At 37.2% G+C, this 26080-nt stretch overlaps 1 protein-coding gene across 2 annotated transcripts in view; it reads left to right on the top strand.

Annotated features, from left to right (window-relative positions):
• COP1 (COP1 E3 ubiquitin ligase) overlaps window positions 1–26080 on the top strand; it is a 132002-nt gene that overhangs the window by 46114 nt on the left and 59808 nt on the right. For both annotated transcript variants that reach the window (XM_040984307.1, XM_040984306.1), the window contains exons 9-11: window positions 3909–3969; window positions 18488–18602; window positions 22902–23037. In XM_040984307.1, coding sequence (XP_040840241.1) covers window positions 3909–3969; window positions 18488–18602; window positions 22902–23037 — 312 coding nt within the window. The remainder of the gene's footprint in view (window positions 1–3908; window positions 3970–18487; window positions 18603–22901; window positions 23038–26080) is intronic.

Below are 26080 nucleotides of genomic sequence, written 5' to 3'. Positions count from 1 at the left end.
TTTGAGAGAGAAAATAGAAGAAGTGAACTTTTATAAGAAGCTCTGAACAATCTGATCGTGCTGGCCAACAGAAAGAGAGCAAACCCTGAGGTAGATTTTATGTTTATTTCCATTTCTGTGTGGAGGATAGGATAATTACTGTCTAGTCTTTCAAAACCTTGTGCCGTTGGAAGCAAAGAGAAAAGTTGTTGAGGGTGTCACAGCAGTGCAGGACAAGGAAATGCTTTGCGTTAGGATTTTATTGGTAGAGGCAATAGAGCTGTTGTATTGTACAATATAGATACAATATTATAGATATTATACATACAAAATTTTGTGAAGCCCATGAAAATGTTGGAGAACTGAAAAAATTCATTGTGAAACCATTGCTGGATGAGATTCTGGTAGTTATACTGCTTAACAGATGACATGGGGACAAAAAGATTTTTTTCCCCTTTGTTGTCAAAAAAGACTGATAGTTTCAAGTGTATTAACCTTTTTATTTCATAATTGCTAGCTTGATTGCTTAACATTCAGACTATTTTTGTCTTTATTTCTCACTATAAAGTTCTGTTCCCTGTAAAACATTTTTTAATCAATTTTTTTTTCAATGACATCCTTTATATGTCAGGTTAATCATTTATACAGATTCCTCTTTCTGTGTTGCAATAATGTGTTGAATTGAAAAGAACAGCAGGGAAAGTTACGGTTTTCTGTCGTCTGCCTCCGTTTTCTGTTTCTGCTCTGCTGATCTGATTGCATGGGCTGCCTGTACCCTCCTGCTCCCGCGTCATGTAGATCCTCAGCCATCTTTGTAATAGCTGAGTAGTGTTGTACAGAGTATAATACACCACAGGTTTTTTTTTTATCCACTCCTCTTGACAGGCACCTGGATTGTTTCCATATCTTTGCTATTGTATATTGTGCTGCTGTAAATAAAGGATTACAGATCCCTTTTCATGTGCAAATTTCATTTTCTTTGTGTGTATTCCCAGAAGTGGTATATCCATTCAAAAATTGTTACACCAGGTTTATTTTTGATTTTTGAAAGAGGTTAATAGCATATACTTTATTCTGTATTGATTAGTAGATTATAGATGTCAAACTTAAAAGTTTTAGCTTATTTATGTGCTTGACGAACAAATGGAGCTAAGTAGCTTATGACCAAGTATGAAGCTAATCGTGCAGTATCAATTTGCTGCTACTCAGAGTTAGCTGAAAATCTGGTGTGATGTGCAGCCTGGGCATTCTTTCACTCAGACTAAATCCTCTGTGACGTCATTGCTCATGTCTTTATTTTAAATGCCTCTCATTGGTGCGATTTCTTATCTTAAAAACTATTCTCAGAATTCTTTTTCCATGAACTAAGCATTTCAGAATTTCAAGTTACTAGTACCTCTGTTTTCACAGCTTCGTTAAACTTGATTGGAAGGTGTTTAAATTAAAGCTTCTGTATCTGCTTCAGCTAGTAATACCTTAATATGATCTAGGTCATCACTAGAATTAAATTTGAAGAAAGCTGTTTTTTTTGGTAAGATAAAATAATAAGTGTAAACATCAGTAGGGAATGAATGAGTTCTTTGCTGATTGACACCCTCACGTCTTTTAGGTGTCTTTACTGATAAAAGATATGTAGTTGGTCATAAATTTCTTTTTTCAAATGAGGTATGCATAAGTTTCACTTTTGAGTTGCTGTTAATGTTGCCTGTGGCAGTGGAAGAGATCTATAAATGTATACCTAAAACTTCTACGTAATCTGCCTTTTGTTTTTATGTAGTACTCTGACAACAGTCTCATTTAGGTTTCTGTAATTTTGACCAGTGCAGGGATACTGGAAGGGAAAATAAGAGGTCACTTGCTGGAGTTACTAACGAATCTTGTTTAAGATAGTAATGATGTAACACCTATAAAATTGTGTAAGAGTAAGTCTCTGTTTTCCCTCACTGACATCTTCATTGCTAATATAACTTCAATAGAAAGCTCTGGCATTTTGTCCTCAGGTGTTCTTGGCAAGGCCTTTCTCTTGCAGGCCACATGAGGAATGAGATAACGGTTGGAAGATCTGTTTCTCTTTCTCCCTCTGTTTATGTTGCTCTGCCTTTCAATTAAATACTTAAGTCTTAAAAAGAAACACTGTGAGGCAGTATCATATGGTTTACTATATCATTGAAAAGGCGAGCCTTTTTGTTAACTAAATTTTTTGATAGTAAAATCGATTCAATATTTGCTGTTATTTTGACATCATACTGAACATTTTACATATATTTTCTAGTTTTAAACCTCATACAACTCTAATATGTCTTTATTGTTTAGTTTTAAACCTCATACAACTCTAATATGTCTTTATTGTTTATTAGATGAAGAGGTTATCAGGCTCAGAGATAAAATTCAGTGTTTTTCTTGAAAGATTTAATCATTTTAGGGCCTGATACAGAAGCCAAGTTGCTAAAGTCCTCGCCTTGCACATGTCAGGATCCCATATGGGTACCAGTTCTAATCCCGGCAGCTCCACTTCCCATCCAGCTTCCTGCTTGTGGCCTGGGAAAGCAGTTCTGGTCACTTGGGGAGTGAATCATTGAACGGAACATCTTCCTCTCTGTCTCACCTCCTCTCTGCATATCTGACTTTCCAATAAAAGAATAAATAACAAAAAAGATTTAATCATTTTGTTTCTAAGACAGAGTAACAGAAAAGGGAAAGCAGAGAGAATCTTGTATTCGCTAGCTCATTCGCCAAGTGGCTGCAAAGGTCAGAGGTGAGCCAATCTGAAGCCAGGAGCAAGGAGCCAGGAGATTCTTCAGGGTTCCTTATGTGGGTGCACTTGGGCCATCCTCTCCAGCCTTTCCAGGCCATCAGCTGGGAGTTGGGTTAGAAGTGAAGCAGCCAGGACTTGAACCAGTATGTATGTGGGATTTCAGTACTGCAGTTGGAGCACTGGCTAGCTTTGCCAATGCACTGTCCTCAGAATCAAGTTTTAGTTGCTGATTTTTAAAATTCAAATTACACTTCAAAAAACATCTTTTTTTGTAAAGTGAATCATTTCAATTAATACACATACTTACTTGTATTTTATTAATATGGATTTGTTTATAACAGAAACGAATATTTAAAAGAAAAAAAATTCAACATATATTTGTCAAGTAGTTTTCAACTGTTGGTCAGTTTCTGTAGGCTGATTTCATTGGTAATGTGAGGGAGGTAGGAGTAATGGGTAGTAAGACAGGGAAGGAAAGAAGTTTGGGTTTCTGGAGGTTTTTTGATGGTTAGGGGAATCTTTGGAAGTTACAACCACATTAAAGGAACTGGTGCGGAAATCAGATTATGCTTGTCCAGAGCAGAGCATATGGGCTTTGTATCCTAAAAGTAAGCCTGTTACACATCCCTGTGTTCGCTGCTTACTAGTGCTCTTCCGCTGTAGCTTTACCCGACTTGCTGAGCTGGAAAGGAAAATCTGGAGCTAGCTAGTCCTCCAGTTAGGAACCTGAACGATTGTGAATGAAGTGAATGCGCATGTGTCGATCCTCAGGGGCTCAGCAGTCTCTAGACAACATGCTGACTGCATGCTTGCACTCTTGTCCTAGTCATGCAGATCCTTTTTCCTTTGATTTTCAAACAAGTTGTGTGCCTGTGCAGAAGTGAGGCTCAGTCAGATCTGCGGCAGCCTGTGCTGGCAGTCATTCCTTACGGCTTTCTTCCCTGGTGTGTATGTTTGAGATGGTACGGGACCAGGTAAATTGTTCATATAGTCACTGATAGTATGTTTAGATTGTGTTTTCATGTCTAGTAAAATGATTGGCAATAAATTTTTTTTCCTTGCTTATAAATTACAAATAGTAGGTTTATGTCTGAAGTATTATTAGACTGACCTTTTCTGATGCTATAATAATATAAATATTAAAATCACATGTTTTTTTCTCTTCATTTTGCAGTAGTATTATTGATTCCACAGAATACAGCAGCCAACCTCCGGGCTTCAGTGGCAGTTCTCAGGTAAATAATGTATTTTACATGTCTTTTAGTGGTACCTTGAACATGAGAGTTACTGTGAATGGAGCCTTGGTAAAATGCTAGAGCTGTTACTTAAATGTACTGTCACCAAGACAGCCTGTTTTTGAATGCCAAGACATTCATGAGGATTGGAATAGCTCTGATGTATAATGGCAGAATTAACTTTTATGTGTGAATGATCAGTGTTAAAATAAATTTTAACTTACCTGTAATATTAGACTGTGGGAGAAAGGAAATACTTTGAGAGAATTAAGAGTACTCACGGCATGATTTCCCTAAGAGTTATGACCTATCAGCGATTACAGCATGGTATTCTCTGTACTTTGAAATGGTTTATTTCTGTGGCGTGTGGGCTGTAGGCCTGAGCAAGCTTCACCCCTTCTGCTTAATTGTGTGGTCTTAGCTTTTACGCTCTGCATGTCTTGAATGCCGGTATTTGTCACACCTCTTTTGGAAACCTAACTAGGTTCATATTTTTTTGTTGTGTTTTTTTTTGCTTTGTTTTTCGCATTGAAACCACTTTCAGTCTTAGAAAATAAGCCTGTTCTTCACCCAGACTCTCTGAACACTAACATTTCGTCACATTTATTTTTCATTTTTTCTGATTTATACATATTTTTCCGTTTAGCTTTTTCTTTGCATTGATTGTGTACATTACTGACATATTCTTTTATCCTAAGTGCTACCTTCATTTTATTTTACCCTAAAAACACAGATAAATCTCTTATACTCTAAATGTATTTTAAAATTCAAGAAGGTAACATTGATACTATGTCTAACCCACAAATTTTATCCAGATTTATGAGTTACCAAAGGGGAAATATTGAGGTGTTGTTAGTGCACATTCGCTTATGTATTCACTTTGTGACTGCAGTACTCTTGTTTCTATCAGCATGAAATGTAAGTGGCTTTGAATGGTATTGCTTTTGTTTTTGTAGGATTCCTATGTATTACATTCATAGTTGATGTGAGTGCACATAAAATATGTGCAAGCTTGCATTTGGCCAGGCATCTTGTAAGACATAATGGAAAATAGCAGGAGAAATTTAAAGCCTTACACTTAAATGTATCACCCAATCTTGAGAGAGCGGTGTGTGCGTCTGGAGCGGCTTGGTGTTCAGTGCCAAGCCTTGATGTTCTGCTTCGGAGTGTCGTTTCCTAGACCATCAAGCTCAGACACGGCCTGTGTGTGACTATGACGGAGTGAAATGGAGAAATAGGCTCACTTCATAACCTTGTGTAAGCACATGAACAAACAAGGCCACTGTGCAGACCACACGCAGACAGATGCCAAGCACGCTTCTCACCCTGAGCAACAGGAGCGATGGCTTCTTTACCAGTCACAGTCCTAACCTCACTGCATCTTTTCTCTCCTATGTGAAATTTGCTTATTTATTTGTTAAGACTTATTTTACGGGGTCTGATGCTGTGGCATAGTGAGTAAATATCCCACCTTTAGTTGCCATTTCCATTCTCTGCTGCTTTGCTTCCAGTCCAACTCCCTGCTGATGCACCTGGGAACACAGCAGAGCGGGGCCCAAATGCTTGGGTCCCAGCGCTCACTGGGAGACCCCGAGCAAGCTGCTAGCTCCTAGTTTTGGCCTGGCCATTTGGTAGGGTGAACCAAATAATGGAAGATCTTTCTCTTCCTCTCTCTCTTCCTCCTTCCCTCCCTATTTCTGTCTTTCTCTGTCATTCTGCACAATGACAAAGAGAGACAATAGCTTTCATGTGCTGATACACTGCAAATGTCCAGGGCTGGTTGACACTATTGCAGAAAGCCTGGAACTTCAGCTGGGTCTCCCATGGAGGTGGTGGGGGCACCACTGGCTTTACGATTGTTTAACATTATGATTGAGTGATAGTTGTATGTATTAATAAAAATGTAGTTTTGAATTTTGATCTTTATCTGAGCTAGCCATTTAAAGCATTCTGCTCCGTCATAATATTGGACATGCATCATGAGCCACGATTTCCAGCCATTCACGTGTTCACCAGAGGAAACAACTGATTCTTTATAATATGCTGTCTTGTTAAGCTGGATTGTGTAGCAGTTTAGATGTATTGTAGTGTTGATTTAATATGTTACTGTGGCCTTATCAAGACATAACCCATCGTGTATCTAGGTGCATCTGCAGTATTTTTATAAGACAATTTTCATCATTATGTAGTGAAAGCAACTTACAATGTGAGGTAGGACCCAGAAAGAGTATGTTAATATTTTCCAGTGCCCACTTAAAAGAAGTACCATGGCTGCATTGTTATTGTTGCACTCAAGCTTTGGAGGAATTTGTGGATGATAAAATGTCCGTACTCAGGGCAGGGCTGTCTGTGAGTTACTATGTGCACAGTAAATTTGTACTTAAGGACTGATCTTTGTCTTTTGGAGAATTCAAAATATAATGTGCGCGAGGATAGGGTAGCAGTACAGAGAAAATCCTGGAAATGTTTTAATGGAATGGAACTGCAGTGATACATTGCATGGGATGGCGTATACCTGGTCCTAGCTACAGTGTGTGTGAGAGAGAACTCAAATAAATTGACACGCAAAAATGTGAAAATAGTGAAACAACCGAGGCTAAACTGTCACGTGCAAACTGAAGAAATTTCATAAGCCAAAAAGCAAAAGAAAAATAAGGAAAAAACAAAGATATAAATACTGGTAAGACTAGAACTCAAAGAGAAGCTTTGCAAGAGAGAGGTTTCAAATAATTGTAATAGGCATACTTCACAAAAGTAATGAACAGTTTTCCCTCAGTTCTAGGGAGAGTAATGAAAAAATAACACCATCTCTCCCCTCTTGCTTCGGACACCAGAATCTGCTTTCAAAGTTCCTTTTTAAGAGTAAGTGGCATCATACATGCATATGATCTTGCGTATCCTCTGAATGCTTACGATTACCCCCAGATTGCTTTGAACACCTAGTCAGTGGGGCATGTGCCATATTCTGCGGGAATTATGACAAGAAGAGATGTTTGTGTCTTAGCAGTATGCAAGGTTTTTTGATTATTTTATTGTTTCTTAATTTATTTTTTAATTTTGTTTCCATTGTTGAGAAGGGTCCCTGCTCGTGCGGGCCTCTGCTTAGGATGGGGAAGGTAGAGGTATAGAGGAAGGTCCTTTGTGTGCACGGCAGGGGAGGGGAGTTGGAGAAAAGGGGCCACTTCTTACTGTCGAACTCTCATGGTTAGAAAGCCAGGGAGACACAAGGCCATTGACAAGTTAGAAAGGGTTATAATTTATGTAAAGTAAAAGCTTAGAAGTAATATTTATTTTGTAACTATTTTCAAAGATGCTATTCAAACTGCATTATATAAATTAATGTTCAGAAGTATCCTATAAGTAGTTTATTTTATTGAGAAGGAAACTAGTGCATGGAGAAAATAATTGGAAGCTGAGCTAGAAAAAGGGGAAAACTGATATTTTAAGCATTATAGCAGATCCTGTGCTTATAAATAATTTTATTCAGATAACAGGTTTTTTTTCTTTTTTGAGACCTTGATATTTCTAAGGTCCTCTTATTGACTCCTTAGGCAAAACAGTTAAAAATTCCTGCTCTAACGAAAGTTGCAGTGTGGTTAGACAGATGTTATTAGTAAAATGTTAAAGATGGTTTTCAATAGAGCGAAAGTGAGGGTACATGACATGCGAATAAGTCTGAAGAAAAAACGTAGAGGAAACATGAGGTCAGTAGCGTGCAGGTGGAAGCATGCCTTAGTTCAGAGTCCAGAAACTCACTGCGGCGGGAGTCAAGTGAGGAGAGAAAGTACAAGAGACAGCTGAGAATTTTGAAAATTTTCTCTGATGAAATGATTTTACTTTAGTTTAATAAATATTTTTCTCACTTTTTCTACTTTGCATCAGATGGTGTCACACTGATGAGTGTATTCCTTGGAGCTTTTACTAAATTTGGTTATGAAACAGGATGAACTGTGACATTTGCATTCTCGGAACTAGAATCCCGAATGAATAAAGAAAAAACCTAGAAACGTAATCTGAAAGAGAGCAGCTGTAGACTTGTCTGAGTCCCTGTATTGAAAGCAGTCAGATGCAGATACAATCAAGAAAGGCTAATGAATACTTGGTTTACCAGCAGTTTGTGTGAAGTTCAGTGAGAATTGTACTAACACTTCACACCATTAAGTGATGTCATTTTTAAGTAAAAATGGAAATCAATCTAGTCTTGATCTCGAGAGTGTATATTATTGTTAGAAAATAAATGTGGAAACACGAATTTAACCTAATTTCAACAAATACTATACATTGACACTAGCTGTTATGATACAGAGTGGATTAGAAATAAGATTGTACAGAGAATGTGACCAGATGACTTTAAATTCATTGAATGATTCAGCATTAATAGTGGAGAGAGTATCTATTCAGTCAATATTAAAATGAAAATTTAAACCTTTTATCAAAGGGTAATTCATAGTTTGGCCTGTGGTAATGATAAAGATGAGCTTCAGTGGTGAGAGATATATGATTCTATGAACTTGGAATATTTAATAGATATTTAGTTTATTTTATCACTTACTGTAAGAATTCAGATGAACTACATAAGGATTTAAATAACAATATAACTATATGGAAATTCCGAAGGAAGCCTGGATTAAGCCATCACCAGTGACACTGATGCTGCTGCTTGAAATCTCAGCTTCTTTTTTTTTTAAAGATTTATTTATTTTCATTGCAAAGTCAGATATACAGAAAAGAAGAGAGACAGAGAAGAAGATCTTCCATCCATTGATTGACTCCCCAGGTGATTGGAGCTGTGCCGATCTGAAGCGAGGAGCCTGAAGCTTCATCTGGGTCTTCTGCGCGAATGCAGGGTCCCAAGGCTTTGGGCCATCCTTGACTGCTTTCCCAGGCTGCAAGCGGGAGCTGGTTGGGAAGTGGGGCTGCTGGGATACAAACCGATGTCCATATGGCATCCCTGTGCATGCAAGGCGAGGACTTTGGCTGCTAGGCCACTGCTCCAAGCCCAAAATCTCAGGCTTTAATGCGTTTGGGAAGCAGTGAAAGATGGCCCGAGAGCCAGGGAGCCTGTCATCAGAGAAGTGACTTTTAATAGGGTTCCTGTTTCAAAGGCTGGACAGTTTTGATTTGGTAGCTAAACACATAGGATTTACTTTGCAATGATTCAAAGTATATGAAGTACATAATTACACACTATAAAAGTATAGATGTAAATTTTATAAGTAGAAAATTCTGGAAAAGTAAATATTCCAGCCATGATAGAATCGTTGGAAAAATTATGTTACAGTCACAGAGAAGAGTATTTTATTTTTCCTTTTTTTTCTTTTAAAGATTTACTTATTTGGAAACGATACAGAGAAGAGCAGATTTTTCATCTGCTGGTTGATTGCTCAGTGACTGTGAGGGCTAGCACTGGGTTCAACCCAAGGCAGAAGCCAGAGGCTTGATTCGGCCTCCCCTTGGGCAGAAAGGCTTAGGACTTGCCCATCTTGTGCAGCTTGTCCAAGCTTCTGCCAGGGAGTTGTAGCAGAGATGGGCAACTAGGACATGGCGGTGAGCTTGCAGGTGAAGGCTTTCCCACACTGCCACCTCTCTACCTACTGTTCTTTTTGCCCCCCAAGAGCTTTCACTTTTAAAAGTTATATAAAATGAGTCTACTTCTTACCTTTCACATTACACATTTAGACACATAGGGGATCTTTATGATGTTGAATATACTATCTGCTAATATTTCTTGTGCTTCTAAGTATTTCTAACATTTATACGTTTATAGATTGTTTTTGATGCATACCATGTGATTTTTTTTATTACACATTATTGTGTGATAGCCATTTGGGTAATATAATGCAGCTCCTCAAAAATTGTACGTTTAATTATGATGAGAGCATCCCAAATTCTGCCTTCCAGTGGTGGTTTTTCTGGTACATTGTCTATAGTCGTCTAATTCCCACTGATCTTCCTCTCCCTGTTCCTGTTTTCTCCCTTGTCTTCTCAGCCATCGTTATCATTTTTCAAGACTGTGTGGGTGAGCTCAAGTTGTGCTTACTGTGCTTGCTTTATTTCGCTTAGTGTAATGCTCACCAGTCCCAGGAGTGTCACACATGACAGTGTCTCACACTTTTTAGGATTGAGTCATATTTTATTGTATATATGTACAACATTTTCTTTTTTCATTTATCGGTTAAGTGAACAAGGATTATTTTAGTTTCTTGGCCATTTCAGTAAAACTTCAATCAGCATGGGAGTGAAAAAAATTTTAAAGAAGTATTTGTTATCCAGGCTTTGTTTTTAGTTTATTTGAGATACAGAAAGATCTTCACTCCTTATTCCTTCCCCAAATGCCTGCAACAACCCAGAATTGGCCAAAGCAGAGAGACAGAAACTCAGTCCTCTCTTATGTGCAGGATCTTATTCCTGATCCAAGAATCTGAGCTGGTATCACATCAGGCACTGTAACATGGGGTGCATACAGCCGAGCTTGGGTCTTAATTGCTGGTCAAAGAACTTTGAATGTGCTATTACCTTGATACAGTTTTCATTTGCATTTCCCTGTTGGTCCCTGATGCTGAGAAGTGTATCCTGTACCCACTGGCCTTGTGAATGACCTTTGAGACCTGTTGGTTTAGATTTCTTGTCCAGTTTTTATATTGCATAATTTGTTCTTGTGATTATTATTTGGGATTTCTTTAATATTGATGTCTTTGAGCTATATATATATATTCTAATTATTAACTTCTTGTCAGTTGTATGTCTTGCAGATGTTTTTTCTCATTCTGTAGGTTGTCTCTCCACTCTGTTTCCTTTGCTGTGCATAGGCTCTTCAGTTTGATAAAATATTACGTTTATTCTGTTTATCGGCCTTTTGGTTCTGATGCTTCCCAGTGTCCTGAGGTATTTCCCTTCTGTTCTCTCCTCCCCCATTAGGAATTTCAAAGATTCAGGTCCAACGTCTAGTTTATATTTTTACATACTGAGACATAGGAATTTATCTTCATTCTTCTGTGTTTAAATATATAATTTCTAACATTATTTATTGAAAATGTTGCCCCTTTACCTGTGTAGCAGCTAGGTGCATTGGTTTATTTCTTCTAGTGTTTCCATTTTGTTTCCATGAACTATGTATCTTTTTTTCACCCAGAGCAATACTGTTTTCACTGTGATTGCTTTATGATAAGTTTTTTTAAGATTTATTTTTAAAATTTTTATTGGAAAGTCAGATATATAAAGAGGAGGAGAGACAGAGAGGAAGATCTTCCATCCAATGATTCACTCCTCAAGTGGCTGCAACGGCTGGAGCTGAGCTGATCCAAAGCCAGGAGCCAGGAGTCTCTTCCCAGTGTTCCACGAGGGTGCATGGTCCCAAGGCTTTGCGCCATGCTCGACTGCTTTCCCAGGCCACAGGCAGGGAGCTGGATGGGAAGTGGGGCTGCTGGGACTAGAACTCGCATCCAGAGGACTTCAACAGCTAGGCTGCTGTACTGGGCCCTACTTTATAATATGTTTTAACCCAGGTAGTAATATTGTTCTGATATAATAAACCTTTGTTAATGGAGTTTGGAAACCTTCCGTCCTATTCTGTGATTTGGAATAATTTAAGAAGACTTGATGTTTTCTGTAAACATTTTGTGGCAGTCAATATTGAAGCCATATAGTAGTGGACTCCATCTTCATGGGAGACTTCTTCCTACAGATTTAGTCTTGCTACTTATTTTTCATCTGTTTGGATATTTTATTTCTTCTTCATTTCATTGTAGAAAGTTGTAAGTTTCCAGGAATTTGTCCTTTTCTTCTATAATGTTAATGTTTAGCCAATCCCAAACCCTTTGTATTTTTGTGGTTGTTGTTTTTATGTCTGATTTAAGCATGTCGATGCTCTCTGCTTTTTTCCTGGTTAGACCAGCAAAGCATTTGTCAGTTTTGTTTACGTTCTTAGCTCATGGATACTTTCTACCATCCTTTTCAGTGTCTGTGGCCATCTGTGTATGTGTGAAATGTTATTTTTGCCTACAATAATTTGGGCTTTGGTATGTTCTTGTTTTTCTGCTTCATTGAATTGCAGTGTAAGTTATGTGTTTGAGATCTTTCTGCTTTCTGCTTTTTTGTTGTAATTCTGTTTTCTCTGCATCCAGTAGATTTGAACCTCTTGTTTCCATTTTCATTCATTTAAGAAATGTATAAAGCTCCCTCTTAATTTTGTTAATGTTCTGTTGGTTAGCATTTGTTTGATGTCTGTAATTGCAGAATTTGCAAGCCAAAATACAGTTTTCTTATGTTATGATCAGAAAAGATATCTTTATGATTTCTGTTTTTTTAAAAAATAGTTGAAATTGATTTGCTCCCGCCCTACTGTATGATCTGTCCTGAAAAGTGTGCTGTTATGGGCAACTTGTATTCTGCATGTCTTGTATAAATCGTTCTGTATCTGTCCAGTAGGTGCAGTTGATCTGTAAATGCCTGCTGATATTGCTTTATTGAGTTTCTCTAAATGGTTTATCTGCAGGCGGCGTGAAGCCCACTGCCGTGCTGGAGTGTAATGCGTCTCTCTGTGGCTCAGCTCACTAGTATTCATGAATATCTGGGAACTCTAGGTTTAGCGCATATGTATTTAGATTTGTTATTTTCCCTTTATCTATAAATAGTGTCTATCCGTGTCTTTTTTTATTCTTGCTGCTTTTGATTTTGGTATGACAGCTGCTGTTTTGGGGCCCCATGTTTGTAGAATATTTTTATGCGTTATTTTTTTTCAGGCTGCATGTTTTTAGAAATGGAATACTTTACTTGGAAGTAGTATATGGTTGACTTTTAATACTTTCCATCCTTCCGTCTTTTAGTTAGAGAATTCAATATATTTACATTGAGCTACTGATAGGTAAGATCTTCCTGCATTCTAAAACAATTTTATAAGTTTTACTTCCTTAGTTTCTTTGTTCCTCAATTACCATGTCTTGTGGCTGCTTGGACTTTGATACCTTGGTTTATTTTTGGTAACTTTATTTTAGATTTTGGATTTATGGCTGTTATGAGGCTTAAAAGTATTTTTGCTTATAATTTTGTTTTGAAATATCAGTATTGTAACATTGAGTATAAAGAGAGAATAAATAAAAATATGGGAGAAATACTAATAAAGAATTCACCACTTAACTTTGACCCTGCATGTATTTTGAATTTAGTCTGCACACATACTGTGTTGATTTTTTTCTGAATTTTTTCTAACTTAGTACATTTCTCTTATTTTTTAATAAACACTCCACATTCTACATGAAAGCAGTCCCCCAAAGCTCTTGCATATACAACTTCTGTTATGTGTTTGAATCCCTTTGGAATTACATGGCTCTGCTTGCAAACCCATGGTACTATGTGTCTGAAATACAAGGTTGAATCAAGCAGTAAAGGATGATGCTTCTAAGTCATTGCTTCAATGCTGTCAGTCTGTGTGACCACGCTGACATTGCATTTCCGCTTAAAATTTGAAACAGTGAAATAGAAGGCAGTGAAACGTTATTGTCTCATGGCATGATTATTTCTGAGAATCTTCACAAAGAAGATCTAGATGTTAAAAATATCCATTTTCTATTTTTATCTGAAAGGCAGAGAAACAAAGACAACCCACAGAGATCCTCCGTCCTTGGTTCATTCTCCAGTGTCCCAGCCCTGCATGCAGGTGCTAGTTTCCTGAGCTCATTCTGGAGTTTCTCTGTCAGCGAGTACATGCTGTCTCTCAGGGTGCTTAGGGTCAGGGAGCTGGAATCAAGTGGACCCAGGACAGATCTTTGGCACTTCGATGTGGGATGTTGTAGTCCTATTGCATTTTTTTTTAAGATTTATTTATTTTTATTAGAAAGGTGGATAGACAGAGAGGAAGATCTTCTGTAAGATGGTTCATTCCCCAAGCTGCTGCAACAGCTTGGACCTGAGTCAGTCTGAAGCCAGGAGCCAGGATTTTCTTCTGGATCTCCCACATGGTGCAGAGTCCCAAGGCTTTGGGCCATCCTCGACTACTTTCCCGTCCCACAAGCAGGGAGCTGCCGGGATTAGAGCTGATGCCCATATGGGATCCCAGGGGTGAAAGGCAAGGACATTAATCACTACGCTATTGTGCCAGGAGCAGTTCTATTGCATTTTAACTGTTGCATAAAATGCATGCTGCTGTTTTCTTCTTGCATCATCATTTTAGGAGTCTGAAGAACTACATTTCATATTTTCGTATGACAGGTCTGTTAAGTCTGATTATAATAAATTCTCTTGGCTTTTGTTCATTTGGAAATATGTTGATCTGTTGTAGGGGAAGAGTAGGCTTGGTGAATACAGTATTGTTGTCTGTTTGCTTTATTTATTTGGAAAAGGAAACACACATAGAGAAAGGGACCCTTCATCTGCCAGTTCACTTCCCCAAAGTTCACGGCAGCTTGTCTGGATCAGGTGGAAGGGAAGCAGGAGCCTAGAACTCCATCCCTGTCTTCCACATGGGTGACATAGCCCAAGTAGTTGAGCTGTCTTCTGCTGTCTTAGGTCCAGTAGCTGAATTGGAAGAGGACCAGTAAGGACCTGAACTGCTGATCCCATATTAGCATTGCAGACGGAAGCATCATGTGCTGTGCTACAGCACCACCCCAAATTATCCTTGACTGGCAGTGTTTTTCCCTTCAGTATTGAGGATCTCATGCCGCTTTCCCCTGGCCTTGTGCTGGCTGATGAGAGGTTTGAGCCGTGTGAATTGATGCCCTCGTTTGAATTCATCAGTTCTGGGTTGTAATGTGTCTTGGGGTAGACTTTAGATTTCATGATTTTTGTTATTATCTCTTGGGATATGCTTTCTGCCTCTTTGGCATTATACAGTCCATCTTGAACCCCAGTAATTCAGATGTTTGCTTCAAATTGTTCTAAAGTTTCCAGAGTTTTCTTTGTTCTTGCTGGTCTTTCCCCACTTGCACTGTGAATTTTCACGTGGCCTTTTCTTGGAGTTCCCGGTTCATTCTTCTGTTTGATCTGTTTTGCTGCTTATGTCTTCTGTCACATTTTTAGCCTCATTTAGTGTGCTTTTCATTTGAAGGATGTAGTTTTAGATTATTTCTATCATTGTCAGCTTTCTCTTCTAGAACATTAAATTGCTTCTCCATGTTCCCTTGAAGTACTGCTATGTTAGTGCTGGAGAGCTCCCTGGATTTAGGTTTGCCTTTGGTCCGCTGCTGATGTTCTGTCATTGTTTCAGCCCTGTAGTGCTCTACAAACCCAAATTTCTTTAAATTGATATCTGATGAGCTGTTCAGAATGAACTGTGGAAGTTCCCAAAAGGCGTATTCCATCCCTGCAAGCCCCTCCGCGGATTTTCCGCACGAGTGCACATCTTGGGATGGGGCTGCAGGCGTCTCGTTTGACTGCATATTTTTCCCGAAGGTTTGGCCCCGGGATTCCGACCTTGGCTCTGATTTTCCCTTCATCTCTCTAAGCAGAGGAGGGCTTTCCAAGCTGTGCTGCTGGAAGCTGGGAAGAAGAGCAGGAGCAGAGCTTTCCTCTGTTTTCCTCAGTGGCTTTTCTTACATGCAAAACAGGCACAGTGGTCCCTCCTGGGCTTTGTAACCCTTGAAGCTCCTGGTACCTGTTGGAGATAGTTATTGGAGCATCTCTTAAAACTGCCATTTCGAGTCACCCCATGAAATTTTATTTTTAAAAATAATTTTTAGAACTACAACTTTGTTATTTTGAGGTAACTCTAGATTTAGGATTTGTAGGCAACAATAAGCAGAGACCATTCTAAGTTAAATTAAGGTATCATCAAAAAGGATTTTGTGTGAATAACTGAATACACTGCAGTTGCTCAGGGCACATCTAGGTCTTAGGAACTGTGTGCGAGTAAAAGACTTAGTTAATGTTTTTGCTTAGTGAAGACTATCCTTAAGTACAACTGAGTTTTGTAAATTGTATATATGAATAGTATAGGTAATTATCCTTTTTTATTAGAGTCTTAGTATTTATGATATTGATACTTGATGTGTGATAAGAGGTCTAGTATAGGGAATTATCCTTTTTTATTAGAGTCGTAGTATTTATGATATTGACACTTGATGTGTGATAAGAGGTCAGCAGTGTTATACTACTTCAACTTTGTAATTGCATAAGCACATTTAAGCCAGTCTTTAGATCTTTGTATAGTCATATGTATTCATGATCAACAATTTCATTACCATTTGGCCATGCAGTTCTTGAACTAAAATAGATTGTTAGGTGAATCATTTTCTATTTTGTGTTAGTTTATGAAATCAGGTGTTTTTGCATTACTATTTGAACAGAATAGCTACAGAGAAAGGGCAAGACAGAGACAGGCAAGAATCGCTGGGTGACTTTCTAACAGGCTGCCACGGCTGTGGCTGGGATCAACTCCACCCTGAGCTCCAGAAGGATCTTGCACATGGGTGGCAGCGGCAGAAACACTTAAGCTCGCTTCTGCTGCCTTCCCAGACGCGTTAGCAAGAAGCTGTCGGAAGTGGAGCAGCTGTGCCTGAACCAGCACTCTGCTCTCTGTAGTCAGTGTTGTAGGTGGCAGTTTTAACATGCTGCACCACAATGCCAGCCCCATGAATTTTATTTGATAAGGATGATTAATGTGCTGCTCTTTTGTTGTTATGAAATTTAATTAACTGAATTGGTATATGTAGCCATTTCTCTGTGAAGGTTGTTAGTTTGCAATAGTGACTTGTAGAGCTGGAATATCTGCCTATTTGTATCCATCACATAGTAAGCACAGAATGCTGCTTGTGAATTTCAGAATTAAAGTGGATAAACAATGTGCTGGGTTATGAATATTTGCCACAAAATGAAGCCTAATTTTGAATGTTTTAAAAAGAAATTACAGTAGTATTTTGAATAATACGAAGCAAATATTGACAGAATAACTCTGGAGACAGATTTAATATAACAAATAGAAGCTGGGTGTCCAATGCCATGGCACAGTAGGCTTAGCTTTCTCCTACAGCACCCAAATATGTCTTGGCTGTGCCACTTCCCATCCAGCATCCTCCTGGGGCCTGGGAAAGCCCTGCACCCACCTGGGAGACCGGAAGAAGCTCCTAGCTGCTGACTTTGGCTCTGCTCAACTGCAGCCATCGCAGCAATTTAGGGAATAAACCACTGGATGGACGATCTTTGTCTCTTATTGTCTCTAATATTGCCTTTCAAATGAAAGCAATTAAAAACACACTCTAGAAACTAAGTAAAAGAGCCAGATTACTACCTTGGCTTATATGCGGTATTTCTGATTTTCATTTAGTCATTCCCATTTTTCGGATTCTGAAATCTTTTTCTGATTTACCAAATAAACAGATCACAGCTAGTTGTAGCCATCTTCTTAGTCATCTTCTTGGGAGGACGAATTTCTCTACTTGGCATGATATTTCTTTTTAGTTCTGGGAAATTTTCTTTAATATGTTGCACTCTGATTTTAACACACTGATTACATTTCAAACCATTCTTTTTAATGTCTTTCTTTCAAGCTTCCTGATTTTTGTCTTTCATTGTAGGCAATGTTTTTCACTATCTCTGAGGTTCCAGTTCTATTTTGTTTCTTTACGTATCTGGAGAATCACAGTCCTTGGTCAGTAGGTGTTTGTCTTCAGGTTGACTCCTGTCCTGCTTCCCTCCTGTGCTCCGTTGTAATCTATTTGCCATCATTTCTCTGAGTGCATCTCCCCATTCAGTATGTCTTGGAAATCGTCTTAATTCCCTGCCTGTCAAGCAGTTACTTTCAGATGTTTCCCAGCTTTTATCCAGTTTTGTTAGAGCAAAAGCATGATGGAGAGTGTGCGCAGTGGTGTGTTTGTACTCTCAAGGTCATGTGTCTGACATCCTGACCGTAGCTGTCCCATCATGTGTCTGATGGCTGTGTCTGTTCTCGTGTCACAGTCATAGATAAGAGCCTCTTACAGGTAATTGATGTTTATAGGATCGTGCCAACATATTTGTGTTTTCTTTTTCTATCTGATTTTGTTGTTTTCTTCTGTGATGGATAATTGAAGCTCTTCAACATTAAGTATTACTGCTTCTTACCCTAATAAGCTGTATAAAGTGGGTGTTTGTTTTAATCATGAAGTGTTCTGTAATTCAGTGTCAGGGTAAAGATAAGAATGGTGAAAAATAGTTTTCTGTTTGATAATTTTTTCTAATAATTTCTGTTTGTTTCTACTGGATGAAATTCCAAGTTTTAGAATGATACCTATAATGGATTCTTTCTTCATTTAATTTGGAGAGTTGGAAGATATTTCTCATTTTCATCTTGAATAACCTTTATTCAGAAGTTACCTTTTAAGTCATTTTTTTTGTTTTTAATCATTCTGTTCATGAATTTGGGTTTTTTTTTTTTACTTTAAAACAAATAGAAAATAAGATTGAATAACTGTGGTTTTGCACCATTTGCAATCATCATTTTACTGTGATGAACTTTTGATACTAAATTTTTAAGCATTTGGATATTCTGTGTAAGAGGATTTACTTTGTTCTGAGTTATAAATATCTTTTTTTATTATTGTCTTAGACAAAGAAACAGCCTTGGTATAACAGCACGTTAGCTTCAAGACGAAAGCGGCTCACTGCTCATTTTGAAGACTTAGAGCAGTGTTATTTTTCTACAAGGATGTCTCGTATCTCAGGTACCTGTTCAGGATGTCTCTTCAAATAGCTGCAATTCCTATTTCAGATCCCATTTCTGGGTTTTTATGGTGGATTTATGGAAAGCTCTACCTGTAAAGTTTGTGTTTTTGACAAACTTTGTCAGAACACTATACATGTTCTGAGAGATCTCAGAGAATATTGCTTTTCTGTGGCGATTTTGTTCTCATTTCGAGAATTTTTAGTTTTGTACATTTACATAAAATTTGAAAAGCATGATTTGAAACCATGAATATGCAGCTACCAAAAATCTGTTAAATTATCTCTTCACTGTTAATTCTAAGCACTGTCCTCTGGGCTAAGAATAAAATGTAGAAAAACCACAGTTCGTGCATCAAAGGAGTTATAAACCTAGTAGAAAAAAGCTGCAACTGATTTCTATGTGATGTTACATGTTATTTAAATATGCAGACGATAGCATAAAACTAGAGAAGAAATACACTATATTATAAATAGGTGAAATAGCCATGTTGAAAATGGAGAGATGTGATCAGTAGACAGATTTTGGAGAACTTGGTTTTTGGCTACTGTGAATTACCTGAAAATAGTAATTAGAAACATATTCAGATTAGAAGACATAACATGTGCACTGCTGTAGAGAAGTAATAAAGCATCTTTTGTGATTGGTGAAGTAGCAGCAGTAATAGCTCTTTTTTGCATTTACTTAGGGCATGTCTGCCATGTATGTCAAACAACGCTTAGTACAAACTAGTTTTGGGTGCTTTGTTGATTGATGTGATTAGTGCATGTGCTCTGAGTGTGAACCACTAAGAAAAAATCTGCCTAATATGTCATTGGTTATTTAAAACACTTGTTATTGTAGTCTGTATATTGCCAAGTCTTTTGGACTGATTTAATTGAAGTTTGGTATAGAGGAAAAGAAGTGTATGGACAGTCTTCAGAAAGCTCAGGGAAAATGGATATTCAAAAAATTGTGGGCAGAATTAACATTTGCACCAAAATCAACTTGTCTTTTTAATTTCTTTTTTCCATATATTTTTTGAAACTCCTTGTGTTAGATATGCGTAGTGTTTTTCTAGTGATACAAGAGGAATTCAAGATATTTTCGTTAGTAAATTTAAACTGAAGATAAACAGTTTTCCCAATGGAAAGCTGTCATCTGCTGACTAGGAGCCTGCTAACAGTCGGTAAGAGGCTGCAGTGAGGCCTGAGAATGCCCCTCCCTGAGAGTGGTCATGCTCACCCTGTCATGGCACTTGAGGATGGCATGTTGAAGTACACATCAACTGTAGATCAAGTGGCAGATTTTATAAAACAGGAAGAATGGGAAGAGAGATTGGGATAGGAAACAAAGTCACTGTCACCATAGGCATACTGCGGACCAGAAATAATTATCAGAATACGTTTGTCGTTGAGGGTAGTTTTTCAACAGAATAGATGAGTAAGCAATAATGGGAGGAACATTTTAAATTTTTATCTGTGTCATTGATTTGTTATACTTAAAATATGCAGTCCCTAGTTCTTGAGGGGGATCTCAGGTTTAATATTTGCACAAAGAATATCATAATTATGTTGCCAAATACAATTTTTTTAGAGTCTTTGTTCATAAAGTAGTAATTTTAACTTGTAAATAAGTTAAAATTTAATCTCTGAGGCTAAATTTCCTTTGTCTATTTTTAAATGAGAATCCACAAATATATTCCCCAGTCATTAAAATGAAGGATATTAATAAATTAATATCTTGGACTCAAACATAATTGAAGGGGAATGTAAATGAAGAGCCATTAAATTAGGTAAAGAGGCACTGAAAGCATTTGCAAACCAGTCTGTCTCCTGCAGGAGAGGTGAGAGATCAGTGAGATGTGTGCAGATGCGGCTTATAAAACAACAGGCCAGCAAACTTCTTCCTTTTCATAACCATATCACTGAAAATTAAGAGAAATCCTGTTATTACAAAATAAGCAACTTTTATTGTTTCCTAACTCATTTCTGTTGAAATTAGTTATTAGCCTGCGTAGGAAGTCTGGTTATTGTAGGAAAAGATGATGATCTTCGGCAGAATGCACATTCTGGAATCTGTATGATTGTGTACTTACAGAGTTATATCAAAGAGTGATGGCATTAACATTAAACGTTTCTAGGTGTAAAGTAACTATGTCCAGCATCTATTACATTAAATAATTATAATAAAGGCATTAAAGTGGGAAGCATTGTTGATCACTCTGCAGCTCACACTGGGTGACTTTTTTTCTTTGCAATAACCCATGTTTTATGTATTAGTTGTTGAATTTCTTACAAAGAACTTTTTGGAACGGGAGCATTTTGTCAGTATCTTGATGATATTGCATGATAATTAGGTACTTTCTTTTGCTGTTGTTAAAATGGAAGCAGTTCAGAACTGTATCCTTGTGATAGATTTGCTTAGTGTCTTAATTTGTAGAATTTGAAAAATACCAAAAATAATGGTTTATTTAATTTCCCCATTTGTAATTTTTGTGATAATTTTGAAATCTCTGTATGCCAGTAATTTTCTTTAAGATAAGATGAAATCTTTAGATAGCTTCAGTGTGTGTGTGTGTGTGTGTGTGTGTGTGTCTCTGAGAGAGAGAGAGATGATTGCATCTGAATTTCGTTGTGGGTGCCTCCTGTTACCTGCTGTGAGTGCCTTAGAAGGGAAGGTAGGGTTTTTACATTAATAAAAAGCTATGCATGTGTATGTGGATGAGTTTAGAATAAGGACGATAGACTTGTTTTATGATTTGATCTAGAAGGCTGAAAAGGTGCATTTTCATTCTTTTGAAAAGGAAAATACAAATCTAAGCATGAAGGGTTTTTTTAAAGCAGACCTGTGGTAGACTGCACACTAGATTGCCTACGTTTGTCGTGGGCTACTTTCTAAACTTCCTAGCTTATGTTATGATTTAAAGTTTACTGAGGTAGACTGTAGTTACAGTATTTGTACAGTGATCTCTTGGAAAGAATTATTGTTTCCATGTTTCACCATGACATTTGAGTGAAACTTTCTTTGTGGTATGTGAAAGCCATCTTAAACATTGCTTAGTTTGTTATTGAAACAATTTTTTAAATTAAAAAATCTCACTTTTTTCTACAGTTTTATATGAAATCTAAATTGGGTGTTCATGGTAATGGGTGTAAGTGTGTATCCCTGTAGACAACAGGCTTCTAACACCCCAGCTGCACGCAGTGGCATTGTGTCCTCTTCGCAGGGTCGGATATTTTCACAATAATGAATAATTTAGTTTCTCTTGACCAGTATGCTTTTCATTGTTTATTTTTTATTTTTTTAAGAAAATACAGTTCAAAGAAAGAAAACAGAATTCTCAGTTGTGTCCTTATTGGTGTTGAAAGACACATTTTTATTCAAGAGACACCGAAACATTTGTTAATAAAAGCAAAATATCATCTAATTAATTTTGCAAACCACTCTTCTCTGAAATCTTTTTGTTAAAAAGATTAATTTATTTTTATTTGAAAGGCAGATTTACAGAAATAGAGAAAAAGAAGTAGAGATCTTCCTTTTGCTGCTTAACTCCAAGTGGCTAAAATGGCTGGAGTTGGACCAATCTAAGGCCAGGAAGCTGGAGCCTCTTCTGTGTCTCCCACATGGGTGCAGGAGCCCACAGACTATGTTTTTTAAAGGAGTAATTTTTGCTGGGTAGGTATAGTGGCTCAATAGGCTAACCCTCTGCCTTGCAGAGCCTGTATCCCATATGGGTGTCAGTACTAGTCCCGGCTGTTCTATATCCTATCCAACCCCTGCTTGTGGCTGAGAGAGCACTGGAGGGTGACTCCAGTGCTCAGGCTCCTGCATCCACATGGGAGACCCAACACTTAGGATCTGTGTCTCTCCTTCACTGTAAATCTGCCTTTTAAAAATAGAAGTAAATTTTTTTATTAAAAAGTCAGATATACAGAGAGGAGGAGAGACAGAGGAAGATCTTCCATCCATTGATTCACTCCCCAAGCAGCTGCAATGGCTGGAGCTGAGCCAGTCCAAAGCCAGGAACCCAGAGCCTCTTCTGGGTCTCCTAAATGAGTGCAGGTCCCAAAGCTTTCCCAGGCCACAAACAGGGAGCTGGATGGGAAGCAAGACCATCTGATTAGAACTAACGCCCATATGGGATCCCAGTAAACACAAGGCGAGGACTTTAGCTGCTAGGCTACTGAGCCATGCCCAGAAGTAATGTTTTCTAAAGAATACTTTCTGTATTCAGAATATACTTTTTGATCTGTGGATATTAATCTTTGACTTAATTTTATGACGTATTCATCTGTTTTATGTTGTTTTTGCCATGTAGATGACAGTCGAACTGCAAGCCAGTTGGATGAATTTCAGGAATGCTTATCCAAGTTTACCCGATACAATTCAGTACGACCTTTGGCCACATTGTCCTATGCTAGCGATCTGTATAACGGCTCCAGCATAGTCTCTAGGTAAGTGGTGTGCACACTCCCTTCTGCTTCATTCCAAGAATATTCAGAATCGAATTGGGTTTTAGTGGTAAATACAGCATTATTGTTAAACATCTGAGTTCTTAAGTTGATCTGCCAACTAATAGTATTGTGATCTTAGGTAAGTTTTTCCATCTGTATATTAGATTCGCTCCCCACTAAAATTATTATATTATACTAAGACTACAGTTTTGTTATTTTTGTGAAATTTAGGTCTGCTTTTGATCGTAGGGTCTGCATAACTGTTCACTCTGTCTTCTGGAAGAGTTAGTAAATAATTGATATTATTTCTTCATTAAATATTTTTTTGGAATTCTGCAATGAAGTTTCCACAAAAGATATAATGACAAATTTGATTTTTTTCTTTAAGAAATTTATGGTTATTCTGGCTATCCTTTTCTTCTTGATTGAGGTTTATTATTATTTTTTTAGTCTTTTAAGAAATTTGTGTGACATGAATGATTGAATTTGTTGCCATACCAATTATAGGTTCTCCTGCTATTTTATGAACCATATAATACCTTTGATGTAGGGAGCACATCACCTCACTTATCTTCATTGTTCTCAATCAAAAGGCGGAAAAGCAACCACTTCTCATCTTCATCTTGATGTTTTCACTTCTTAAAAAAATACGTGTTTTTTAAAATTAGTTATTTGAAAAAGAAACAGAGAGAGGTGTACAGACAGAAATCTTTGATATACATGTTCTTTCCTCAGAAGTCCAAAGCAGGTGCCACTGCACGAGGCTGAATCCAGGAGCCAGGAGCTCCATCCTGGATTCCTATTCAAAGTGGCAGAGGCCCAGACATTTGGGCCTTCTGATGCCACTTTCCAAGGCACGTTAGAAGGGAACTGGTTTGGAAGTGAAAAACCCAGCATTCAACTGGCACTCAGAGAGGATGCTGGTGTGAGAAGCATGACAGGCTTTGCCACCATGCTGGCCCCATGTTTTCCTTTGTGTACTGTAAAGTCTGGCTTAGGAAAGATACTGGTTTAACTGTTCCCACTGAGGGTTGACTTAGTGAGATTGAGATTCTGTTTATTTCTATTTTCTATTTCACTGATTCTTTTTTCTATATTACATCCTTGTCCTATTTGTTTTCTGTGGCTTTAATTTACTCTACTGCTAGTTCCTTATGGTAAAAACTAAGGTCATTGATACCATTTTGCTTTTTCCTATAGATATTTTATGCTACAAATTCCTCTCCATGTCGTGTGGTAATTATCTCATACAAACATTGATATTGTCTTCATTTTCATTCAATTCAAAATATGCATCTTTAGTCTGTTTTAGCTGTTCTTCTACATTTGTAGTATAATTTTGACAGTAAAATTTTGTGCATGTGTTTTATATATATGCATATTGCAAAATATATTTGAGAATTTCCAAATTCCATTTTGATTCTTTGAGACGTAGATTGCTGAGACTTGTGTTACTTATTTTCAGATATCAGATTTCCAGTTTTCTCTTATTGATGTATATTATTTTTTTCCTTATCATCTTGATGATCGTTATTTTGAAATATCTAATCAGTGTGTCTAACCTATATCAATATGCCAGGAATAGTGGATTAGTAATAGAACTGCCATCCAGATTCAGCAGTGATTCAGTCATTCACTGTACTCACTTAATTTCTTATTTTCATGTTTATGTTATTTCCCACTGTTTGAAAGCTGATCACAGATATTACTTTTGTTTCACTGTTATGTGCTTGAGCATCTCCATCTCATACCACACCTGTATCACGTCTAAGACAACAAGGTATAATCATGTCAAAATTTCCTAAAGTGAATGAGCTGGCATTTTTGAGGCAGGCCAATGATTTGACTAGTTTTAACTAAACTAACATTACTAAAATTGTAAAAGCCCTTCAGTTTCAAGGCAAAGAAGTTTATTTATGTGAATAAAAATCTTGACATTCAAATCATTAACTGAGTGGACTATTGCAGGAAACTTTTTTATTGCATTCTCATTGATTGTTGATTCAGTAATTAGTACTATAAAACTCATACATGCTTTTGTTTTCTGTGTTTGGCAGTGCACATTTTCCCTAAGTACTGAATTGAATAAAAATGCAAAACACAGAATTTGTGGGTTACACTTCATCATATAATTCATTTAATTCACGGTCATTGACCTAAAAAGATCACAGATGGTTGTATTCAGGGAACATACAATCTTTTAGTCCTTTAATAGACACAAAAAACAAGAATAATTGATGAAAAATTCAGCTTCAAGCATCAGGTTAATATTATTTATTAAATTCTTAGCTATTAGTGTGTACTGTTGGAAGCTTCAGGAATGTAGTTTGAGTATAAAAGACAGTTTGAATTTATAACTACCGATTTATAGTATTGTTCTCAAATATGCACACACATGTCCGTAATTATGAGAATACACCATAGCTAAAATTGATTCAATTGAAAACTCTCTAGGTGACTATTATTCCAGAACATTGTGAATTTAGCTTATGTTTTCATCTTAGATTAAAAAAAATCAAAGCTTCCTTCTTAATGGCATATCATAAAAACAGCATCTCTAGAAGATGTAGGATTATTTATTCATAACACAGAGTCATCGCCTATTGTCATTACTGGTAACCCTTTTAGCTTGATTTAATATAATTTAATATACTCCTGTGTCTTGAAAGGTTTGTAATAAAGCATTGTGAAGGTGAAATTTAGTCTCAGGATGATTTACATGAAATGTTCCTCAATGAAAATATTTCGTCTAAAATTTAAAACATTAAAAGATGCATTTAGTATTTATCCTGCACATTTTAGCATCTGTTGCTTCCTAAATTGCATTGAGGTATCATTTCTAGGAGAAAATTATCTAATTTTTAAAATTTGTTAGATAGATGTATGACGATAGAAAATGAGAGAGTTTCATAGCTTCTACTTCCTGCGTGATTTTTTTTTACTCAATTTCTCATACTCAAGTTTATTGGTAGCAAATTCATTTTAAAGGCTTATTTCTCACAGTAGAAAATCTTTTGAATTTCTTTTAGGAAGAGGGATAAGA

Source organism: Ochotona curzoniae, unplaced genomic scaffold, assembly GCF_017591425.1.
Source record: "Ochotona curzoniae isolate NIBS_2020 unplaced genomic scaffold, NIBS_Ocur_1.0 contig_4105, whole genome shotgun sequence".
NCBI lineage: Eukaryota > Metazoa > Chordata > Mammalia > Lagomorpha > Ochotonidae > Ochotona > Ochotona curzoniae.
Note: the sequence above shows the minus strand (reverse complement) of the source record. Positions and strands in the feature narration are given on the sequence as shown.